The sequence below is a fragment of the Myotis lucifugus genome, unplaced genomic scaffold (assembly GCF_000147115.1).
Source record: "Myotis lucifugus unplaced genomic scaffold, Myoluc2.0 scaffold_16, whole genome shotgun sequence".
NCBI lineage: Eukaryota > Metazoa > Chordata > Mammalia > Chiroptera > Vespertilionidae > Myotis > Myotis lucifugus.
The window spans coordinates 2,855,213-2,874,333 of NW_005871064.1; the positions used below are offsets into that span (position 1 = coordinate 2,855,213).

The 19,121-nt window shown below is 52.5% G+C and overlaps 1 protein-coding gene across 7 annotated transcripts in view; it reads left to right on the forward strand.

The window, feature by feature from the left end:
• The window catches only part of ZBTB7C (zinc finger and BTB domain containing 7C), a 214,582-nt gene that overhangs the window by 186,574 nt on the left and 8,887 nt on the right, over positions 1–19,121 (forward strand). For 6 of the 7 annotated variants that reach the window (XM_023750855.1, XM_006085113.3, XM_023750854.1 and 3 more), the window contains one exon: positions 14,359–15,585. In XM_023750855.1, coding sequence (XP_023606623.1) covers positions 14,359–15,585 — 1,227 coding nt within the window. Of the gene's footprint in view, positions 1–10,901; positions 11,035–14,358; positions 15,586–19,121 lie in introns of those variants that run through there. The other variant, XM_014452534.2, reaches the window with a different exon arrangement.

The window sequence follows — 19,121 nt, forward strand, 5'->3', positions numbered from 1 at the left end:
AAAAGTATTTGTTCAGCATCCTAATGGTGTAGGAAGTTTTTATGAGTCTGAATATCCCTGGCCTTTATCTCCAACTGTTTAAGGGGCTCAATGAGTGTTTAGGACTATTGGGGGGAGATGGGGGCTCAGGATGGGAAGGGGAGGGCACCTCTGATGAAGGAGGCCAAGAGCTCCAAGGTGGGAATGCAGCATAGGGCACCGGCCCCTCAGTGGCTGACCATGGCGAATGCTGGGGTGAAGGAGAAAGGGAAAGAATGACATTTTCCTGGGGAGAGAAAATAATCCCACTTTTGTGTAACCTTACTCTTGTCCGGGTCAGGAAACTTTTCTCACACCCTTCGTTGCATGTGGATTCGCATTGCTCCTTTTACAGTTTAATAGCCGACGCTTTGTAAATCGCCTGTAGCCATGTCTCAGGGCCCCTGCCTCCCTCACTGCAGGGTAAATGCCTTGGCCTCCAGAGACAGGGCAGGTTCAGCTCCCGTCTCTGCCTCTGTCCATCCCACCCCAGTCCCCACTCCACGACTACTCAGTCACCACCTGTCACGCACCTGGCTTAGCCTGGGCTGCATTTCCCTGCATTCCTGGCGGTCCCTCTCACCTCATTAGTTATGGGGATCCCCGACACCCCAGTGCTCATCCTGCAGCACTCACCATGATCTGCCTACCCTGAACCCCTCCCTCTCAGTACCTCACATCCTGTAGTTACTTCTCCCTCCTCTTCCCCACATCATCTCAATAACACTCATTTTCCAGTTACATCTCCATGTGGTAAGGGCCAGGAGAGAGGGGAGGAAGGGAACATGGAGGACAGGCACCTAATTCAGGAAGGCTTCCTGGAGGAGGTGATGCCCAAGCTAAATCTAAAGGATGAGCAGGAGTTAGCCCAGTAAAGGTGGGTTAGGGCGAAGAAGTTGGGAGGGAAGTGTGCTTCAGGAGTGGGGACAGAATAAGCAAGGCCAAGGTGGTGGGAGTTGGGTGTGCAGGTAACACCTTCCAGTTGTCGGAGGCAGATGAGCAAGTCAGTCAGGGGCCGCATGATGGAGCCCAGCATGTATATTCTGGGAGTGGGGGGCGGGGGGAGAGGGGTGCTGAGGACAGACTCGCTCCTGAACAAGCAGCAGTGGGGATGGAGAGGAGGGACAGGTGAGAAAGGTGGTGCAGAAACAGTGGACTGATGTCGGGAGCAAGGGAGAGGGAGACCTGTGATCTCCGCCAAGGTGTTGGACATGGAAACAAAGACACGGTGGAAGGAAGCCAAGGGCCGGCCTCCCGAGTGCCTGCTCAGTCTGCTCCCTGCTTTTCCGTTCTTCCAGGGAACCGGAGCCTATGTGTTTGTTCCTTCACCCCTCTGCTTCCCCCTCTGGCACAAACTCCCCAGAAAAGCTAAAAATTCATCTCATCTGACCCAAATCAGAGGGTGGATGCGCTGGGGCTTTATTACACACTGGTTAAATGGGTCTTGTGGGAGAGGATGGGCTGCGTATAATTGTCTCCTTGGTCACCTCCACCCAGCCGGCCAGAAAAACAGTGGGGCTGCCTCTGTTTAGACACCAGTCTACAAAAAGGCCGCCTCCTCCCTTCCACTTCTTCTGATTAGTCTTGAAAAATCAGACTGCAGGCCTGGGAAAGAGATGGGAGGAGGGAGAGAGTGGAGAAAGGATCCTGCCCTCCCACCCGGCCGCCTTTAAGGAAAATAGCCTGGGCGGATTGGAGATGTCCCTGGGGACAGGGCGGGCAGGCTCCGTGAGAGCCTGGGGCAGGGGCTGTTTTAAAAGCAGGAGCAGCAGCTCCCTTCACAGCATTTTTTAAAAAATGATTCTTAAAGTCCTAAATTGTTCTTTGGGTTTAAGCATGCCATCTATTTAGAAATGAGTGTCAGGAATACTGAAACAGGGGGCCGTCACTCTGGCTTTGAAAGAAATATTTTTGGAAAGGGTGGGGAGCAAGCAAATAAATCATGAGTAGCATTCAGCGTAATAAGTAGGAAGCAAGAGCCCTCTCCAGGCCCTCCCCTCCCCTCCCTCCTTCCCCGGAGTTGGGCGATGAGCCTGACTCACCGTGGAACAGTGGGAATGCTCACACGTGAATGCTCCGCTGTGAAGGTGAGTTGTAGGTGTTAGGTGGTGGGTTTGCAGGTAGCTTGCCTGTGCGGTGTTTGATACTTAAGGAGGGTACCAATCCATCAGGAAGCCTTGTGCAATTGTGTACTGTAGCCTTTCTACATACCTGCCTTCTCTTCATACAACAGTAAGCTCGAACATCACTGTGAATCTCTCCCTCTGTTCCCAGCCTTCCACTAGGCATGATGGGAGAAACAGGGGAATTAGAAACCACGCTTGTTTATTGTTTTTTGTTTTTGTGGTTTGTTTTTTTGGGGGAGGGGTGGGAGACAAGATTACACACATGGAAAAGTTAGGGGAGACAATAAAAGGGCAAGGGCCAAGGGCTAAGGTCCTAACTCCTAAAGGAGTTAAGAGGAATATATATTAGTTAGTTGCTGCTGTGTAACAAAAATGCCCCCAAAACTTTAGCAGCTTAAAACAACAATAAGTATGTATTATACTCATGATTTTTATTGTCAGAAATTCAGGAGCAGCTTAGCTAGAGAGTTTTAGCTCAGAGTTCCCCATGAGGTTGCAATCATCTGCATGCTTTTCAGTTCAATCTTAGAGTTGGTTCTCTGCACATCCGTATACAGATTGCCTCGTTCTTTTTAAAGGCTGCATAGCACTCCATGATGTATCTAGAGAGCCTCCCACTGGTGAACACACTGTTTGCTTCCAGTCTTTGCTATAGAATCAATGTGCAGGGATGATCTTTTTATATAAGTTGGGTTCATGTGATAATAAAACTGTAATGATAAATGTAAGAGAAATTTCTGGTTCATCAGATTTTTTAAAAATGTTGCCCATCTGATGGAAGAAAATTAAAATCTATGTATTTAATTTTTAAGTCTTTCATCCTGAGTGATGTGGAGCACTTTTCATTTTTTAAAAAAAGCTATTTGTGTTCATTTTTCTGTGATCTCCCTGTTCATTTTTTTTCATGTTTTTTTTTCACCAATTTTTCTGGCAAGCTATAGGTCTTTTCCTGATTTAATATAAGCTCTATAAAGAAAAGTAGGCCTTCATCATATGTTGTGCAAATATTTTTCCCAGTTATTTATGACTTGATTTTGTTAGGGAATTACACAAATGTTTGTCATTATTTAGTCAAATTTATCCATCTTTTGTGGCTTCTGGATTTTCTGTCTTACTTAAAAAAAGCATATCCCCTTTGAGATTATAAAATAATTCTTCAATATTTCCTTTTCATGATTCTTCTTTCTTTAACTTTTAAATCTTTGTTCTAGTTGTCACTAGAACAAAGTGTCCTTATTTTGGTGTAAGGAATGAGGAAGAGATCCAGGTTTTGATTTGTTTTGTTTCCTACATTATTGGCCAGTTGTGCCAATCTCATGTTTTTTAAAAAATCTTGTCTTAAAATAAACAGTGGAATTCCACCTTTATTATGTGCTAAATTCTCCTATATATGAATTTATGTGAGTCTATTTACAGACTGTCTGTGACTTGCTATTGATCTATCTCTCTGTTCATGATCCAGTACCAGATATTTTATTTTTATGGCTTTATACTGTGTTTTTATATTTGATAAGGCTAGTCCCCCCTACTCCCATTGCTCATCTGTTTCAAAAATCTCTTGGCTAGTCTTAAATGCTAATTTTTTTCTATGTGAACTTTAGAGTCAGCTTATCTAATTTCAATAGAAATTCTCATAGATATTTTTATTGGGATCATATTGCATTTATTGCACTATCTAGGGAAAATGGACATATTTACAATATTGTGGCTCCCTATCCAAGAGTAGGGCATGCTTTCCATTTAAGTCTTTTTAAAGGTGCTTTGCTCATATTTTTATACTTTCTTTGAATGGATCTTACACCTTTCTTAGGAGCTTATTCCTAGGCCTTGTATCTGTTCTCGGTGCCAGGTAAATGGGATCCTCTAACCTATTTTTGAACTTGTCTGTTGTTTGTATAGGAAAGTGTCCAATCATATCCTCAGCAAATAATGCTGTTTTTTGCCAACTCTTTTCTAACTTTCTGACCTTGTTTTTCTTATTCAACATCTTTTATCTTAAGATTTCAAAGGGGAACCAGCTTTCCTAGGTTTGCAAAAATTACTGCGTCCATTCCAGCTCATCGGTGGATCTTCTGGGCTTCTTTGGGCTGGGGGCTGGGGGGTGGGTTCTTGTGTCTTAAGGGTATTTCCACTGTAAGTTATGAGAGTCTGGAGACCAAAACTCCTGGCGCAAATGGATGATGAGTCATAGCGATCAGAGTGGGAAGGGGTGGGTAGTTCCTCTGGAAGGTGCTGACAGGTAAGGCACCCTCCCAGAGGCTGAGAGAAAGTCCAGTCCTTTTGCTGGGCTCCTGGGCTGGGGGCAAAGGTGGCAGAGGGAAGGCAGGTTCTGCCTTTGAGATGTGCACCAGGGAAACAACATGAGGGAGGCGTGGCTCCTGGGCCGTGCTCTGCAGGGGACCCTTGCTGCACACCATCATGCAGTCTCCATCACGGTGGTCGACGCTGGGGTCCTGCCCAGACACCCACCTGTTACTTACTGGCACTCAGCTCACATGGATTCCTTCTTGGTTCCTATTTCATATATATATATATATATATATATATATATATATATATATATATATATATATATATAAAATTTCAGAGAGGGAGAGAGAGATAGAAACATCAGTGATGAGAGAGAATCATTGATTGGCTGTTTCCTGCACGCCCCCTATTGCGGATCGAGCCCGAAAACAGGGCATATGCCCTTGATGGGAATCGAACCCAGCACCCTTAATCCACAGCCTGATGCTCTATCCACTGAGCCAAACTGGCTAGGGCTTGGTTCCTATTTCTCTCTAACACAGCAGGTCCTCAAATAACATCGTTTCGCTCAATGTTGTTTCACTACAGCATTGATGAGATGCTGTAGGAACTTAACTCGTGTTTATATCAATTAGCCTGTGGCAAGATTGTTTTTGTCAGACATCAATGAGTTTAGGTGACGCCTTACTGCATATGCTGTGGGTGAGTCTTACCTGCTCAGGGAAGCCAGAGCCCCCTCAAAAGCAGGTTTGGGGTCTTGTTTAAAACCACACACAGCAGGAAGCCCAAGTCAAGCACATGGTGAATGAGCAATAACATTTGTTAACTGAGTTTCCACTCACATTCTAATTGCCCTGGGACTGTCTAGCCCTCGGCTTCTGCAGCAGGCAAAGTGGGAAACTGTAGCGGAGGAGGGACTGGGCTCGAGTATAAATAGGAAAAGGAAATGCTTGGACTTTCTCGGCGCAATAAAAGTTATATTATAATATTATATACAATTAAGCCTGAAAATTGCAAGCTTCCAGTTTGTTCTCCCCAGCTGGATGCCAGGCGGTTCTCGTGGTGGATGGCGTCTGCTTAGAAGAGAAGGGCAAGTTCGAAGGCAAATCTGAGGTTTCGCTTCCTTTGGAAAACAGATCCCTGAGGGGGGCCTTGTTTCCAAACTGAAGTGGCCAACGGCAGGGAGACAGATGTGTTCCTCGAGGCATAACCAGGACATCTTCCACCTGGAGGAGGCCTTGGAGTTCGACTCTGCACTCCTTCCTCCCTCAGCCCCTCCCCCACAGGAGCCCCTAGACTCGTTCCCTCCCCAGAGGTCTGGGGCCGGGCAAGGGCAGGGGCACGGCTGTGAGTAATGAGCAGCAGCTTCATGGTCTAAAGGTACGATCTTCTAGCTGGTTTCCAGCCGCCCTCCCCTGCCTTCTCCAGGACTGCCGGTTGCTGGCAGCTGCCGATTCCTCTCCCATCCAGAGCCTTCTCTGACCTCCCCACCCCGCTGGGACTCGCTTGCCTTTCTGAACTCGCCGAGCCTCTGCCTTGGAGCCCAGCACCTCCACTGCTCATTGCTCCCACCACGCTAAGCTCACACTTCTGTGCCTTACTTTCCCCACACTGTGCCCTTTGCCGGAATGTTCTCCTACCCCTGCCCCACACCCCTGGCTGCCCCGGGGCCTCGGGGCTCAGCTCATCACCTCCGCAGTGGAGTCCCTCCCGACCCCAGCAGAGCCCTGCCTCCTGGCCTCTGCCCCCCTCCCCACCCCCCCAGGGACCTGTCCACACCTCTGGATAGCACTTAGCACTAGGTTAGGTCTTGACTCGTCTCTACCGCCTGCTCTTCTGAGAGTTCTGAAGGCCAGGAATCCCATCCCTTCACCCCGTTTCTCCAGCCCTGAGCAAAATGGGTCCATTCTCCTAGACAATGCTTAGGAAACCTGGCATCCAGCTGCTGGGGTTGAAGTCTCAGTTCTACCTCAGTTTCCCCATTTGAAAAACAGGGAACGGTGATGGCACTAGGTACCTCCTGGAGTTTTGAGAGGATTAAGTGAGAGCGTCCACGTAGAATATTTAGGACAGTAGCAGCACAGAACGAGCACTCCGACATCTCTGTTACCTGTTTGATTCTATCGACCTCAGTTGGAGGAAGCTCAGCATGAACGCTCTGTCTCCCGTATATTGTATCTCTGTCAAGCTATGTCCCTGTCTGTTTCCCCGCACCCCACACTCAGGGCCTGTGGGGTTGTTGGTAATGAATTTGTACACACTCTGGAGGAGCAACTTCCAGACACCGCCCCAGCAAACATCCTTGGCCGCTGTCTGAGAGTCGGGGCCATAAACCCGGATCCGCTTCCTGGCCTCCCTCGGGGGCCTGGTGAGGGACCGGTGTCTCATCACTCCGCCCAGCGTGGCCTAAAGCTGATCCCGCCCTGACTTTGTAGCACGCCCGTCCTTTAAAAGCCCAGCATACGCTGCTCGTGACCTCACAGTCCAAGGATCCACCCGGGAGCCAAAATATTTAAGTGGATTAGTTGGAGGGCAGCATAGAACCATCGAGTGTGTGGGTGGCAAGGGACCTTAAGAGCCTTCTAGTCCCCATTAAAGAAGAAACCGAAGCTCAGAGAGGGAACTCGGTTGGCCAGGGCTGCCTGCAACGCGTTGCGGAGCGGAGACTAACTGTAAATACAGGCTTTAATGATGGCTCTTCCCCAATGGGCGTTAGCCCCTCTTTGCACATCGTACACCTGGGCACTTCTCAGCCCTTGCTCCTCGCATTTTCCCCCAAAACAGTGGCCCTCTCGCCTGGCACCCGCTTTCCCTTCTCCCACTGTGAAGGCCCCTGGCTTGGTGGCCGTGGTGGGCGCTGGGAGACTTTGGCTCGTGGGTCAGGGTGGCCCGCATGCAGAGTGCCTCCGAAGCTGGCGCTGTGCAGCCGCGCTGGTGCCTCTAGGAGAGACACTAAAACAACCCCAGGAAAGTCCAAATGCCACCTAACCCAGGCGTCCACACGCAAACCCTAGTAACTAGCAAAACCTAAGCCATCCCCACTCTTCCACAGGAGCTGGGCCTCTGGGCAAGATGCTAAAAAGAATGGGGCTCCCTGGGCTCCTGTGTGTCCCCCGCCTCCCCACCCCCAGTGCGTGTGAGACCGGGGAGGACAGCAGAGCAGCTGGGACGCCTCCTGGAAAGGCCGCCAGAGGCAGTGGGGTTCTGAAAGGCAGTCACGTGGGCCTGGTGCTGTTTATGGGGGATGAATGATTTATTTTATTATCTACATTTTCAGTGGCTTAATAAGGTTTAATAAGCTTCCCAGGGAGTTTTCTGGCTCGGGAAATGGCCTCTAATAAACACGAGTAGTAAATCCTTTATTTTGAACATAAAAAGGTGTGCAATTTTTCTTAAGAGGGAACAAGTCTTCCCCCACCCCCTCTCCCGCCCCCCGCCTCACTCTCTAATAAATGAAGGATGGCTAAATAATTAAAGAACAATAGTTGGAAGGGGCACCACTTTATTTGTCTGGCCCAGACTCCCCCAGGCCAGCCCACTCCCCTGGCCTGCTCTGCTGGCTCTGAGCCCCTCCAGCTCCCTGAAGGGGGCGCTCCTTGCCTCACGAGACCATGCAGCCCCTTAGAGACCCACTCTATCTTCTCTGCAAGGTCACCGCTCAGGGTAGGAGAGAAATCAACAGCTTCAGGGGACATGCGGGTTGTCCAGGAGTCATTTAACCACATTACTTTGTGACCTTAACCTCACTTACCTTGTATTTCCTTATCTGTAAAATGGGTACAGCACTGGCCTCACCTGCCAGCAAGGAGGTGGAAGTGCTTTGACAAGTAAAGGCTCCAAGCCAGCGCTTGGGCGAGGGTTCCTGGTGGGCAGCTGCTGTGGAGAGGAAGGGGTTCCTCCAGGGGGTAACTAACAGCTCAGACTCATACCCCCACCCCCATCAGCAAAGCCCAAGTGAGGAGCTGCCCCTCACTCCTCCTCGCCCATCTCTCGGACCACCTCGAGGTACCCCTCCAGTCTGTCCCAAGTGTGTTTCATCCCGGTGAGAATTGAGGGGGAGAGGAGCTCACCCTGGCTGCTGCCCCTCTCCCAACCCCTGTGGGTGGCCCTGGACCTAGACCTTGTTCTGATAAAACCAAACCAGTGCAGCACTGAGGGAAGGGGGAGGTGGTGAGGATGGTGAGGGAGGGTCTGCAAGGGATACCGCATGGTACTGCACAGTCTGGTCCCTGTCACTGACCTAGTGCTGTGACTTTGGGTAAGTCAGCTCACCAGCGAGTTTAGGTTTGTCCTCAGAAAAGTGCACCAAAGAATTCCTTCTGTCCCCTGGATCCTGGGGAAATGTATGGAGAAAGGAGATTTGAACAAGTCGTTCTGAATCTAAAGCTCAACAGGGCGGTGGCATTGCTAACTCAGGGGCCTCAGCAGAGGACAATGAAGCAGGGGCGTGCATGCCTGGTCACAGGAGCAAAAACGCAGACCCCCAGCTATAGGGACACAGAGAGAATCTGTCTGGGGCAAGGGAGAGAACCCACGTGTGCCTGCCTGCCAGGCCTGGCCTCTGCCCTGGGCCTCAAGTCTTGTTCTGTGGGTGGGGGACTAGGCATTGGGGGGACACAACCGTGTGAATCAGGGAGGGCCTGCATTCCAGCTGTAAGGGAACATCTGGTGGAGAAGGGAAGCTCAGAGCTCATTTCGCACAAACCAACCAGCTCTAAACCCTGGGCCTGAGGCAAGCTAGGGACTGTGGGCTCCGGGCGTGTCCTGGCAGGTGGCAGAGCAGGTGGGGCCGGCTGTGCTCAGCTGTGGGCCCTCTGCCTAGCGTGCTCTGGCAGATGGGGAAGAGCCTAGAAGTTGAAGTGGCCCTGCCCAGCCTCCTAGCCCACACAGTCTGGCCCCAGCCTCAGGGGCAGCTGAGGCTCCAGGGCATTCTGGGGGCAAGAGGTGTGGCTGCCCTGCTCAGGGGAACTGCCAAGGGCAGGGTGGGGCAGGCCGCAGAGCTCCAGCTGCTTGGACCAGGCCTTGCTGCCCTCTCTCCTGCCACCCCCCCCTCCTCCTCCCCCCCCCCCAAGGTTTCGGTGCCTACACAAACCACAGGAACTACAGACCTGCTCAAAGGGTGCAGGTAGCTGCTCCCCACCTCATCCCATGTCTGGGAAAGAACCACATCCTTCTCGGCCCCTGGGCGGCACCCCCACCATCACCGCAGCCACCAGTTCTGCCAGGTGGCTCTGAGGTCACAGGCTGGGGCAGTGGAGGAAGTGGAGGCTAGAGATGGTGGGACCACTCCCGGGGCAGTGGGAGCCGGCCAGCTGGGGCCAGCCTGCCCTGCGATTTGGCAGATTTGCTGAGCTGAGCAGGATTTCGGAAGGTGCTGGACTTGTGGATCAGAGCGATAGACTTGTCTCAGAAGTCACACCACCAGGCAGCCACAGAGGACAGGAAAGAGATGGGACTCAGAAATCAAGTAAATCAAGAAATCACTTTGCCTCTCTGATCCCCACCCAGTGGGGATCATAAAAAGGATAAGGTGAATGAATGTAAGTGCCTTATGAATGACAGGGCTCTGTTCCAAGGCAGAGGACTGGGGCCACCCCTCCACCTTTTGTGACTTCCAGGCTATCTCTTCTCTGTATTTGAACTGATCTCATTCATTCAGGGTCTACCATATTCATACTTAATGGCATCCTGGGAATGACACAGGCATATAAGAAACAGGCCCTGCCCAGAGCAAGTGAGATCTAAGCAGTGAATTCCCCATTTTCCAGATAGGCAAACTGAGGGCAGTGGAAGTATATACTTTGCCTATGCCCCTGTGCTTCACGTTCCTGTAAAACCAATCCTACAACATGGGGCCCCTATTAGCCAGACAAGCCTGCACCTGGCTGAAAGCACAGGCTTGGCATCAGAACACCCTACTTCTAGTCCTACCTCTGACACTGATTGGCCGTGTGAGCTTGAGCACAGGTTCCTCTCTGTGCCTCATTTTCCTCATCTGTAAAATGAGTATAAAGTTGATACCAGCTTCGCCTGCCCCATAGGAGTGCATGAGCTAGGAGATGTGAATGAACCTTAGCAAATAGGACTCACACATGCCAGGGTGGCCTGGGGACTTGTAAGGGCTGTTCTCAGAGTCTTTGGTTGGGTGAGGTGCTTACTGGTAAGTCGATGGATCTGCAAAACCATGCGGAAGGCAAATTGGCTCCCAGTAGGGCCCCACCGCCCTCTGCCAAAACACCTATGATGAGGCTTCAGGGCATTCTGGGGCCAAGGGGTGTGGCTGCCCTGCTCAAGGGAACTGCCAAGAGCCTTGTACTTCCTGGACTTCAGAATTGCTAGCATTGGTTGAGCACCTACTATGTATGAGGAGGCCTTCGCTCATTTGACCCATAGAGCAACTCTGTGAGGTCGACACTATAATCCTCTCCATTGTGCAGATGAGGAAACTGAGCTCAAGGGCGGAAATACCACGTCCCAGAGGCCATCGGTGTGGGTGTCGGATGTGGACACGGGCGGCCTAAGAGCAGGGCTCTCACCCTCCACCCCTCCGCGTGGGCTGTGGGTTGTCAGATGACCATCAGCCAACCTCAGCACGTGCTGGCTGGGAGCGGCTTCTGGTGCGATCCCACTCAGAATCCTGGTGAGGCACACCCCCCTCTACCCAATATAACCCGCTCTGTCCTTCACAGCTCAGACAAGCCCAGCCCACAGGGATCCATCATTCACACTCAGCACTGAGACCCCCAAGCCCCTGGCATGTGTGAGTCTCAGCTCATCCTCACCCCTGGCTCTGATCAAATCTCTGAAGAGACAACATTTGGGGGGGCGGGGAGGGGGGAAGAGTTCAAATCTCCCTGCCCTGTAGAGGGCAGTGTGGTAAAAGGAGATGGATATGAACTTTGGCACCAAATACTGCTGGGCTCAAAGCCTGGCTCAGACCCTTGTGGCATTGGGCAAGCCACTTACCCTCTCCACACCTTTTCTCTATCCCTAAGTTGGAGATGATGATACAAATGTGTACCTTTCAGAATTCCATTGATTGAGGAAAGAGTAGAGGTGCGATGCCTGACATGTAGAAGGCGCTCAATAAACGATAGCTAGTATTGACTATTCTTATAAATGTTGGCTGGCTAGCTTGCTTCATTTGGTTATTAGAACAGGACACAAATAAGAAAACTCAAGTCACACTCAAGAAATTGGTCGTGGAGGACTTCTGGAGCCAGATTCCTACAATGCATTTCTGTGGTGGGAGGTCCTCCGGTCCCTTCCAATGTCCCCACCCCCACCACTTCTCTGTTCTGCTCATAGAAGCACCCTGTCTGTCTGTAGGTGGTAAACTGAGGGCAAGATCCCTTCTCGTGGCAGGGAGAGAGGGGAATGCGAGGAAGTTACCCAAGCCAACAAAGTTTTCATTTTACAGCTGAATAAACCAAAGCCCGACATGGGAAGTGCTGCCTTTGTCAGACAGGGTTACTTGGACATTCTGGGCTCTAGAACCTTCTACTGGGGGCAGAGGCCCTGGCAGGCCTCCTGATGGCCGGAACCACACCTGCGAAGGTTCCACCTGCCTTCATTCTTCTCCTAGAATCTCCTTCCTCCATTTCCAAGCATCTCTTCCCCTCTTTCCCTCCTCCTTCTTGGTTTCTGATCTGTCTTTATACCTTTTTCTATCCCCTTTGTACCAAAGACTATCTTTTGGGCTAAGCCTCTCCTGGCTGTTGAGAGTCTTTGTTTTGTTTTGTTGTGTGTGTGTGTGTGATTCTCTTTCGTGAGCATGTTATTCTTGGAGACAGAACTGCCCTGGCTTAAGCGATGGGAGGGGAAGGAAGGAGGGCCTGGGTGGGAAGGAGGGAAGGTGGGGGTGGGGCATGGCCACCCCTTTGGGACACTGCTGTCTGGGTCCTCCAGGGCATGGGAATCTTAGGGTCATCAGGGAAGCTCCCAGAGTGAAGGGCAGGGACACGTCTTCCCAAAGAGACAATGAAATAGCAAGCGTCAGCCCTCACCTCCTGCCTGGAAAAACAGCCCAGCTACACAGCTCCATCCCCTCCTCCAGGAATGGGACAAAGGCTGCAACCAGGCCACTGTGAGAAGTGGCTGCTGGGCAGAGCAGCCTGGAGTCCAGGGTCACCCCGGCCTGTTGCCCTTTCCTCATCCAGGTCCACTTTGCCCTTCTAACCTCTCATGGTCATGGCACACTGGTCATTAGATTTCCCATGACCACCCATGACAAGATGAGACCACAGGAGCACAGAGAGCTGAGCAGCCTCCCAACGTCTCAGAGCCGTGGGCCCTGATTCCCAGGCTCCAGCCGACGTGGCTACTAAAGCACAGAGATGGGACATTTAGGCGAAAGGACAGCCGTCTCCATCCCTCAGGGAGCTTGGCTGAGACACCGACCACCAACACATGGCCCAACAGGTTCAATTCCTCTCTGCAAGAAGGTGGGGGAAAGCTTAAAGAATTGTGAGCATTTCCCCTAAAATAACATTTAAGAACATTTTTATCTCTAAAGCAGCAGTTCTCAACCTGTGGGTTTCGACCCCTTCACAGGGGTCGCCTAAGACCATCGGAAAACACATATATAATTACATATTGTTTTTGTGATTAATCACTATGCTTTAATTATGTTCAATTTGTAACAATGAAGTTGGGGGTCACCACAACATGAGGAACTGTATTAAAGGGTCGCGGCATTAGGAAGGTTGAGAACCACTGCCTTTGGCGAGCAAGAAAATGGCTCTAATTTCCTGAGATTTTACTGATTTCAGCTTTTCACTTAACAGTCCAAGGGGCATTTCACAAACAGTCTTCAGAGGGGAGGGTCCCTCTGAGGGTCAGGACCCTACTACCCATTTGGAAGCTTCATGAGAAAAAGGTGTCATTTCCTCAATACGTATTTAGTTTTTAAAGAAACTGCTGAGTTGATCACAGAATGGCTGTACCACTCGTACTCTGACCAGCAATGTATGAGTGACCCAGTTTCTTCACACCCTCACCAGCATTTGGTGTTAGCACTCTGTTATTTTAGCCATTCTGACAGGTGTGTGGTGGTAGCTCACTCCTCCTTCAGTGAACCTTGCTGCACCTTTCTCACGGACCGTTCTGGAGGCTGGAAGTCCAAGATCAAGGTGTCAGCAGGGTTGGTTTCTCCTGAGGCCTCTCTCCTGGGTTTGCAGATGGCCGTCTTCTCCCTGTGTCTTCACAGGGTCTTCCCTCTGTGTCTGTGTCCTCATCTCCTTTTATGAGGACACGTCATAATGGATTAGGGCCCACTCAGGTGACCTCATTTTAACCTTAATCACCTCTTCAAAAGTCCTACCTCCAGACATAGTCCCATTCTGAGATACTGGAGGTTCTAACTTCAGCCTATGGATTTGGTGGGGAACACAACTCAGCCCTTAACAGTAGCCAGTAGCCAAATGTTAGTCTGTTACAGGAGTCAGAGGAGTTTTGCAATAAACCAGAGCATTTTCTCAGCAGCATTGCGTCATGAGAGAACATTCCCCCTTTGGCCTCAACCCGCAGATGCTGTGTGAGGAAGTAGTGGACGTAGCTCACAGTAGCAGCTGAGTGTCAGGTGGCTGTCCGTCCTGGTGTCTCACCATTGCATATGAACAAAGTTGACTTCAGTGAAATCATGCCCACGAGAAGCTTACAAGCCTTTGCCAAGCAGCATATGCCAACTGCCCCATAGAGGTCAACTCCGTGAGGGGTCCGGGAAAAGACCCCATGGGCCCGTGCAAAGCCCCAGCCTATGAGCTGGGCTCTGCACTGCAGGTGGGATTTAGAAAAGCCGAGAGGGAGGAGGGCTGGAGGCGGGGGGAGCCTTCAGCAAAGGCAGGGGTGGTTTGGGCCACCATGTCCACCAGCCTGGCCTCCCTGGTCCAGCATCCCAGAGCTGGGTGTCCCCTCCTGGGACCGCATCCTCTAACCCGGTCTCCCTCTCTGTGTCCGTCTGCAGGGCTCTGGCTGAGACCATGGCCAATGGCATTGACGAGCTCATCGGCATTCCCTTCCCCAACCACAGCAGCGAGGTTCTGTGTAGCCTGAACGAGCAGCGGCACGATGGCCTGCTCTGCGACGTGCTGCTGGTGGTGCAGGAGCAGGAGTACCGCACCCACCGCTCCGTCCTGGCGGCCTGCAGCAAGTACTTCAAAAAGCTCTTCACAGCCGGCACCTTAGCCAGCCAGCCCTACGTCTACGAGATCGACTTCGTCCAGCCAGAGGCCCTGGCCGCCATCCTCGAGTTCGCCTACACCTCCACGCTCACCATCACCGCCTCCAACGTCAAGCACATCCTCAACGCCGCCAGGATGCTGGAGATCCAGTGCATCGTGAACGTGTGCCTGGAGATCATGGAGCCTGGCGGGGACGGCGGGGAGGAGGACGACAAGGAGGACGACGACGATGACGAGGATGACGATGACGAGGAGGATGAGGAGGAGGAGGAGGAGGAAGAGGATGAGGAAGAGGATGACGATACGGAGGATTTCGCTGATCAAGAAAACTTGCCCGACCCCCAGGACATCAACTGCCACCAGAGCCCTTCCAAGGCGGACCATCTCACAGAGAAGGCCTATGCGGACACACCCAGGGACTTCCCGGACTCCTTCCAGGCCAGCAGCCCTGGCCATCTGGGCGTTATCCGGGACTTCTCCATTGAATCTCTGCTGAGGGAGAACCTGTACCCCAAAGCCAACATCCCCGACAGGAGACCCTCCTTATCTCCCTTTGCCCCAGACTTCTTCCCACACCTCTGGCCAGGGGACTTTGGTGCCTTTGCCCAGCTGCCCGAGCAGCCCATGGACAGTGGGCCCCTGGACCTGGTCATCAAGAATCGGAAGATCAAGGAAGAGGAGAAGGAGGAGCTGCCCCCGCCCCCGCCCCCGCCCTTCCCGAATGACTTCTTCAAGGACATGTTCCCGGACCTTCCCGGGGGGCCGCTGGGCTCCATCAAGGCGGAGAATGACTATGGTGCCTATCTCAACTTCCTGAGTGCCACCCACCTGGGAGGGCTCTTCCCACCCTGGCCCCTGGTGGAGGAGCGCAAGCTGAAGCCCAAGGCCTCTCAGCAGTGCCCCATCTGCCATAAAGTCATCATGGGGGCCGGGAAGCTGCCGCGGCACATGCGGACCCACACCGGGGAGAAGCCATACATGTGCAACATCTGCGAGGTCCGCTTCACCAGGTGCGCATGGCGGCCCCCAGGTGGGGGTCCCAGCTGGGAGAGGGTCGGAGGCTGCAGTGATGGCAGCAGAGAGGGGATGGGGGTGCGGGGTGGGGCAGGGATGGAGAGAGAGACCCAGTTCAGGGGAGGTCCCACTGCATCCTAGATGCACGTCAAATTCATTGTGAGAAGGCGTGCTAGGCATTACTTGGCGCAGTGATTTTCAAGCTCTTTTTAAAAGGGAAAATAGTTTCTTTAAAAATATATTTTTTCTTAACTACAATATTAAGTGAAAGGCAAACATATAAAACAGGTCAGAGCAGAGCTGTAAGGCAGAAGTGAGGAGCCTCAGTACCTTGCTCACTGGGCCTCCCTCCCTCCCCAGTGTAGATCCACAGAAGCCAATTGAAGTTCCCCCGAGGAGTGGAGTGGAGTGCAGCCCTTCTATTTTATTTGGAGCATGTTCAACATGCCAGGGCTGGCCTAAGTGTATTCTCTATCCTCTCACCCCAGCCCTGCCCTTTGAAGACAGGGAGGTGCTATATGGCCTTTGTTTACAGATGAGCACTCCGTCCCCTCCGTGGCTGGTTGGCCACTCATAAGTGCAGCTAGGAAATGGCAGAGCCGGGACTTACTCGTAGGACAGCAAAATCTGTGACTGAGTGGCTACAGAGAACTCTCAAGTTTTGTATCCAAAATTGGTGGGTGGGACGTGAGGGTCAGATTTGCCCACTGCTAGGTATTGATGGGCCTGGTATGTTGTGTTGGTGCTGTGAGACTGATCTTCCCAGCCATGTCCTCAGTGGGGACGGTCCTGGTGGCGGCCTTGCATCAGGGCTTGGTCGTTTCAGTGTGTTGGATGTATACAGCGTCTGGTGGATGTCTGTCCTGTGACCCTGACCTTCTCGATGAGGTCCTTTCCCCACACGGCCACTGTCCGTCAATGAGCTCACCCCGAGAAACCCACACGTCTGCCAACGGTGCTGCCGTCAGCCCGCATCTGGGAAATGTCTCCGTGGGAATTGCTGGGGGCTTGTTCTTCTGATTCTCTTCTTCGATGGGCCCAAACCTTTGGTCTTTGAGGATAAAGCGAAATTTTTTGAATTATGTCAAATGTTGAATAAGGGCCATGTTTTTCAGGGGAACACAAGTTCTGTGAAGTAACGAGACCTACGTTTTTGGGTGGCTTGGAACTCTATCAGAGGTTTCCAGAGAAGGGCATCAGAAATATATGTTCAGGTGACACTGGCATTGCCAAAATAGCTCAGTGGGCTCATTCATTCGGTGACTACTTCTGGCCTTGGGGTCCTCGCACAGGTGTTTCTGTGAGGGAACCCCCAAACAGAACTTCTCCCAGACCCTTGGCGCAAACAGTGGGGGGAGAATCTGGACCTGGACCTCAGATTCCCTCCCCAGGATTCACCTGCCCTCAGGTGTCTTTCATTACTGGCCCTGCCACTCTAATGCTGCCTTAGACAATGCTTGCCTCTCCCACCCACCTCCTCCTGAATTCACTGAGCCCCACAGGCCTGGCTAGAATACCTGAATGAGGCTGACAAAAGCCCAGGATAGCAGACGGGAGACCAACCAGAACATCATCGGGTCCAGCACAGCTCACTCATCTCCTGCCGGTGACTCCCCAGCCCAGCCCCAGGGAGTGATTTCAGAGCGTTGCCGCTCTTCCCAGGCCAGATCCAAGACAGGCAGCCCTGGAGTGGCCTGGAGCTTCCCCTCCTGCCACCCAGGGTCCAGCTCCCGAATTTTCACGTCTGTCCCCTGTGCCGATGGCTGCCATTGAGACACCTCTCCCGGCAGGAGGGACTCAGGTCCACAGCTTCATCAGGATGCATGTCTCAGGGCACAGCACCATGACCCTGCCCAGCCCCCCAAGTCTCCACCTTTATTCCCTCCCTGTTCCTCCCCTCCAGGCCTTTCCCACCTGCAGTGTCTGTGAGGACCACACCAGTCGGTGGGCCCTGCCTTCCCTCGGGAAAGTTTTAAACGTGGTCGGACAGACTCCTCTCCCTCCTGACACTAGAAGGTTCTCTGAGTAGGCCTCCCACTGGGCAGCGATGCTGGGTTGCACAGGAGGTCTGCATTCCAGAACCCTTCCTCCCAGCACATTCCTGGTGATCACTTAGGGTGGCCTCGTGCCTGCAGCCTCCCCACCCTCCAGGTCAGATGGCCTGTAACCTCCTGGCCATCCAGCCATCTGCCCTGCCCTCCCCTCCTCAGCGAGCTGCATTCCAGCCTCCGTCAGCACCTCCCCCTCAGGGTTCCCACTGGTCTCTGACAGGCCTGAGAAAGATCAGAAAAGCTCTGGCCCGCCCGCCTTCCTGGGAGGCTGGAGCGAGTTTTCCTGGCTCCTTCGGAAGAGGAACTGTACTTGTCCCTGTGGGCTGTGCTGTCCCTGTGGAACACCTCCCGACCCCCTCCCTGGCACATTCTTCACAGTCACTGGTTCCTGGCGTCCCTCCTGCCACCTCCCTAGAGCTGCCCTGCACGGATCCTTTTTGGTCTGTGGAGAATGCCAACGCTGGCCTGCCCAGATCGGGGCTTCCTGTAACTGTCTGCAGCCAAATCCCCCTGCAGCCCTACTCTAGGGACCTTCCTTGTGGCTAACTTCCTGCAGCCACCATTCGTAACACCTCTTCCCCTTCCCCAGCTGGGGGCTCTTCAGCAGCCATTTAAAGCAACAGCTGCTGCCTCTTGAACTCAGAATTCCCAGGCTCCCTTGCAAGGCCAAGCCACTCCCTGGGACTGGGCCCCCAGAGGCCGAAGGAGCCAGACCTGCTGCCTTCAATCCCCCTCTTGGACAGTTTCCCTTTCTGAATCTCAACTGAGCTTCTGCTCTCTGGCCAGGCCTCCTTCTTTTCTGCTAAATGCTGACCCATCCCTCCCTCTTGGGGGATGTTGGAGAGGGCCTGCCCTCCCCCTGCAAGGTGACCCTGTGTCACAGGCTCCAAGTTATGGCCTCAGGTGCCAATGCCCAGAATGTCCACACCCCATGAGGACGTCATTCCTCATGACTTCAGCAGCCACAACAGGGTGGAGGGGCCTGGGGTCCTCCCATGCTCTGTCCCTAAAGGCTGCCTGCACCTTCCATGGTACGCTTCTCCAAGAACAGGGGCCACCATTGCTGTCTATTCCTTGGAGTCGGAGCCCTCACCTCTGAATCAGCTCCAGATTTCAGCCAGTCCCACCAGTTGTCCCACCACTGGTTGCTCCATAGATGAGACATCCCTGGAGCCCTGAGCAGGGACTCAAAGACTTCAACCAGACTGTGCTTCTGTGGCCCCTTGCTGACCTCACTTAGCTCTGGTCACCACTATGAGGCCCTCTGCCTTGCCTGAGTCTGTGTTTACACGCTCCAGGAGTTGTCCAATGTCACCATTTTCTTCCTTAAAAAGAGATGGCTTCGCCAGGCTGGTGTGGCTCAGTGGTTGAGCATTGATCCATGAACAAGGAGGTCGAAGTTCAATTCCTGGTCAGGGCACAAGCCTCAGGCTCGATCCCCAGTGGGGGGTGTGCAGAAGGCAGCTGATCAATGATTCTCC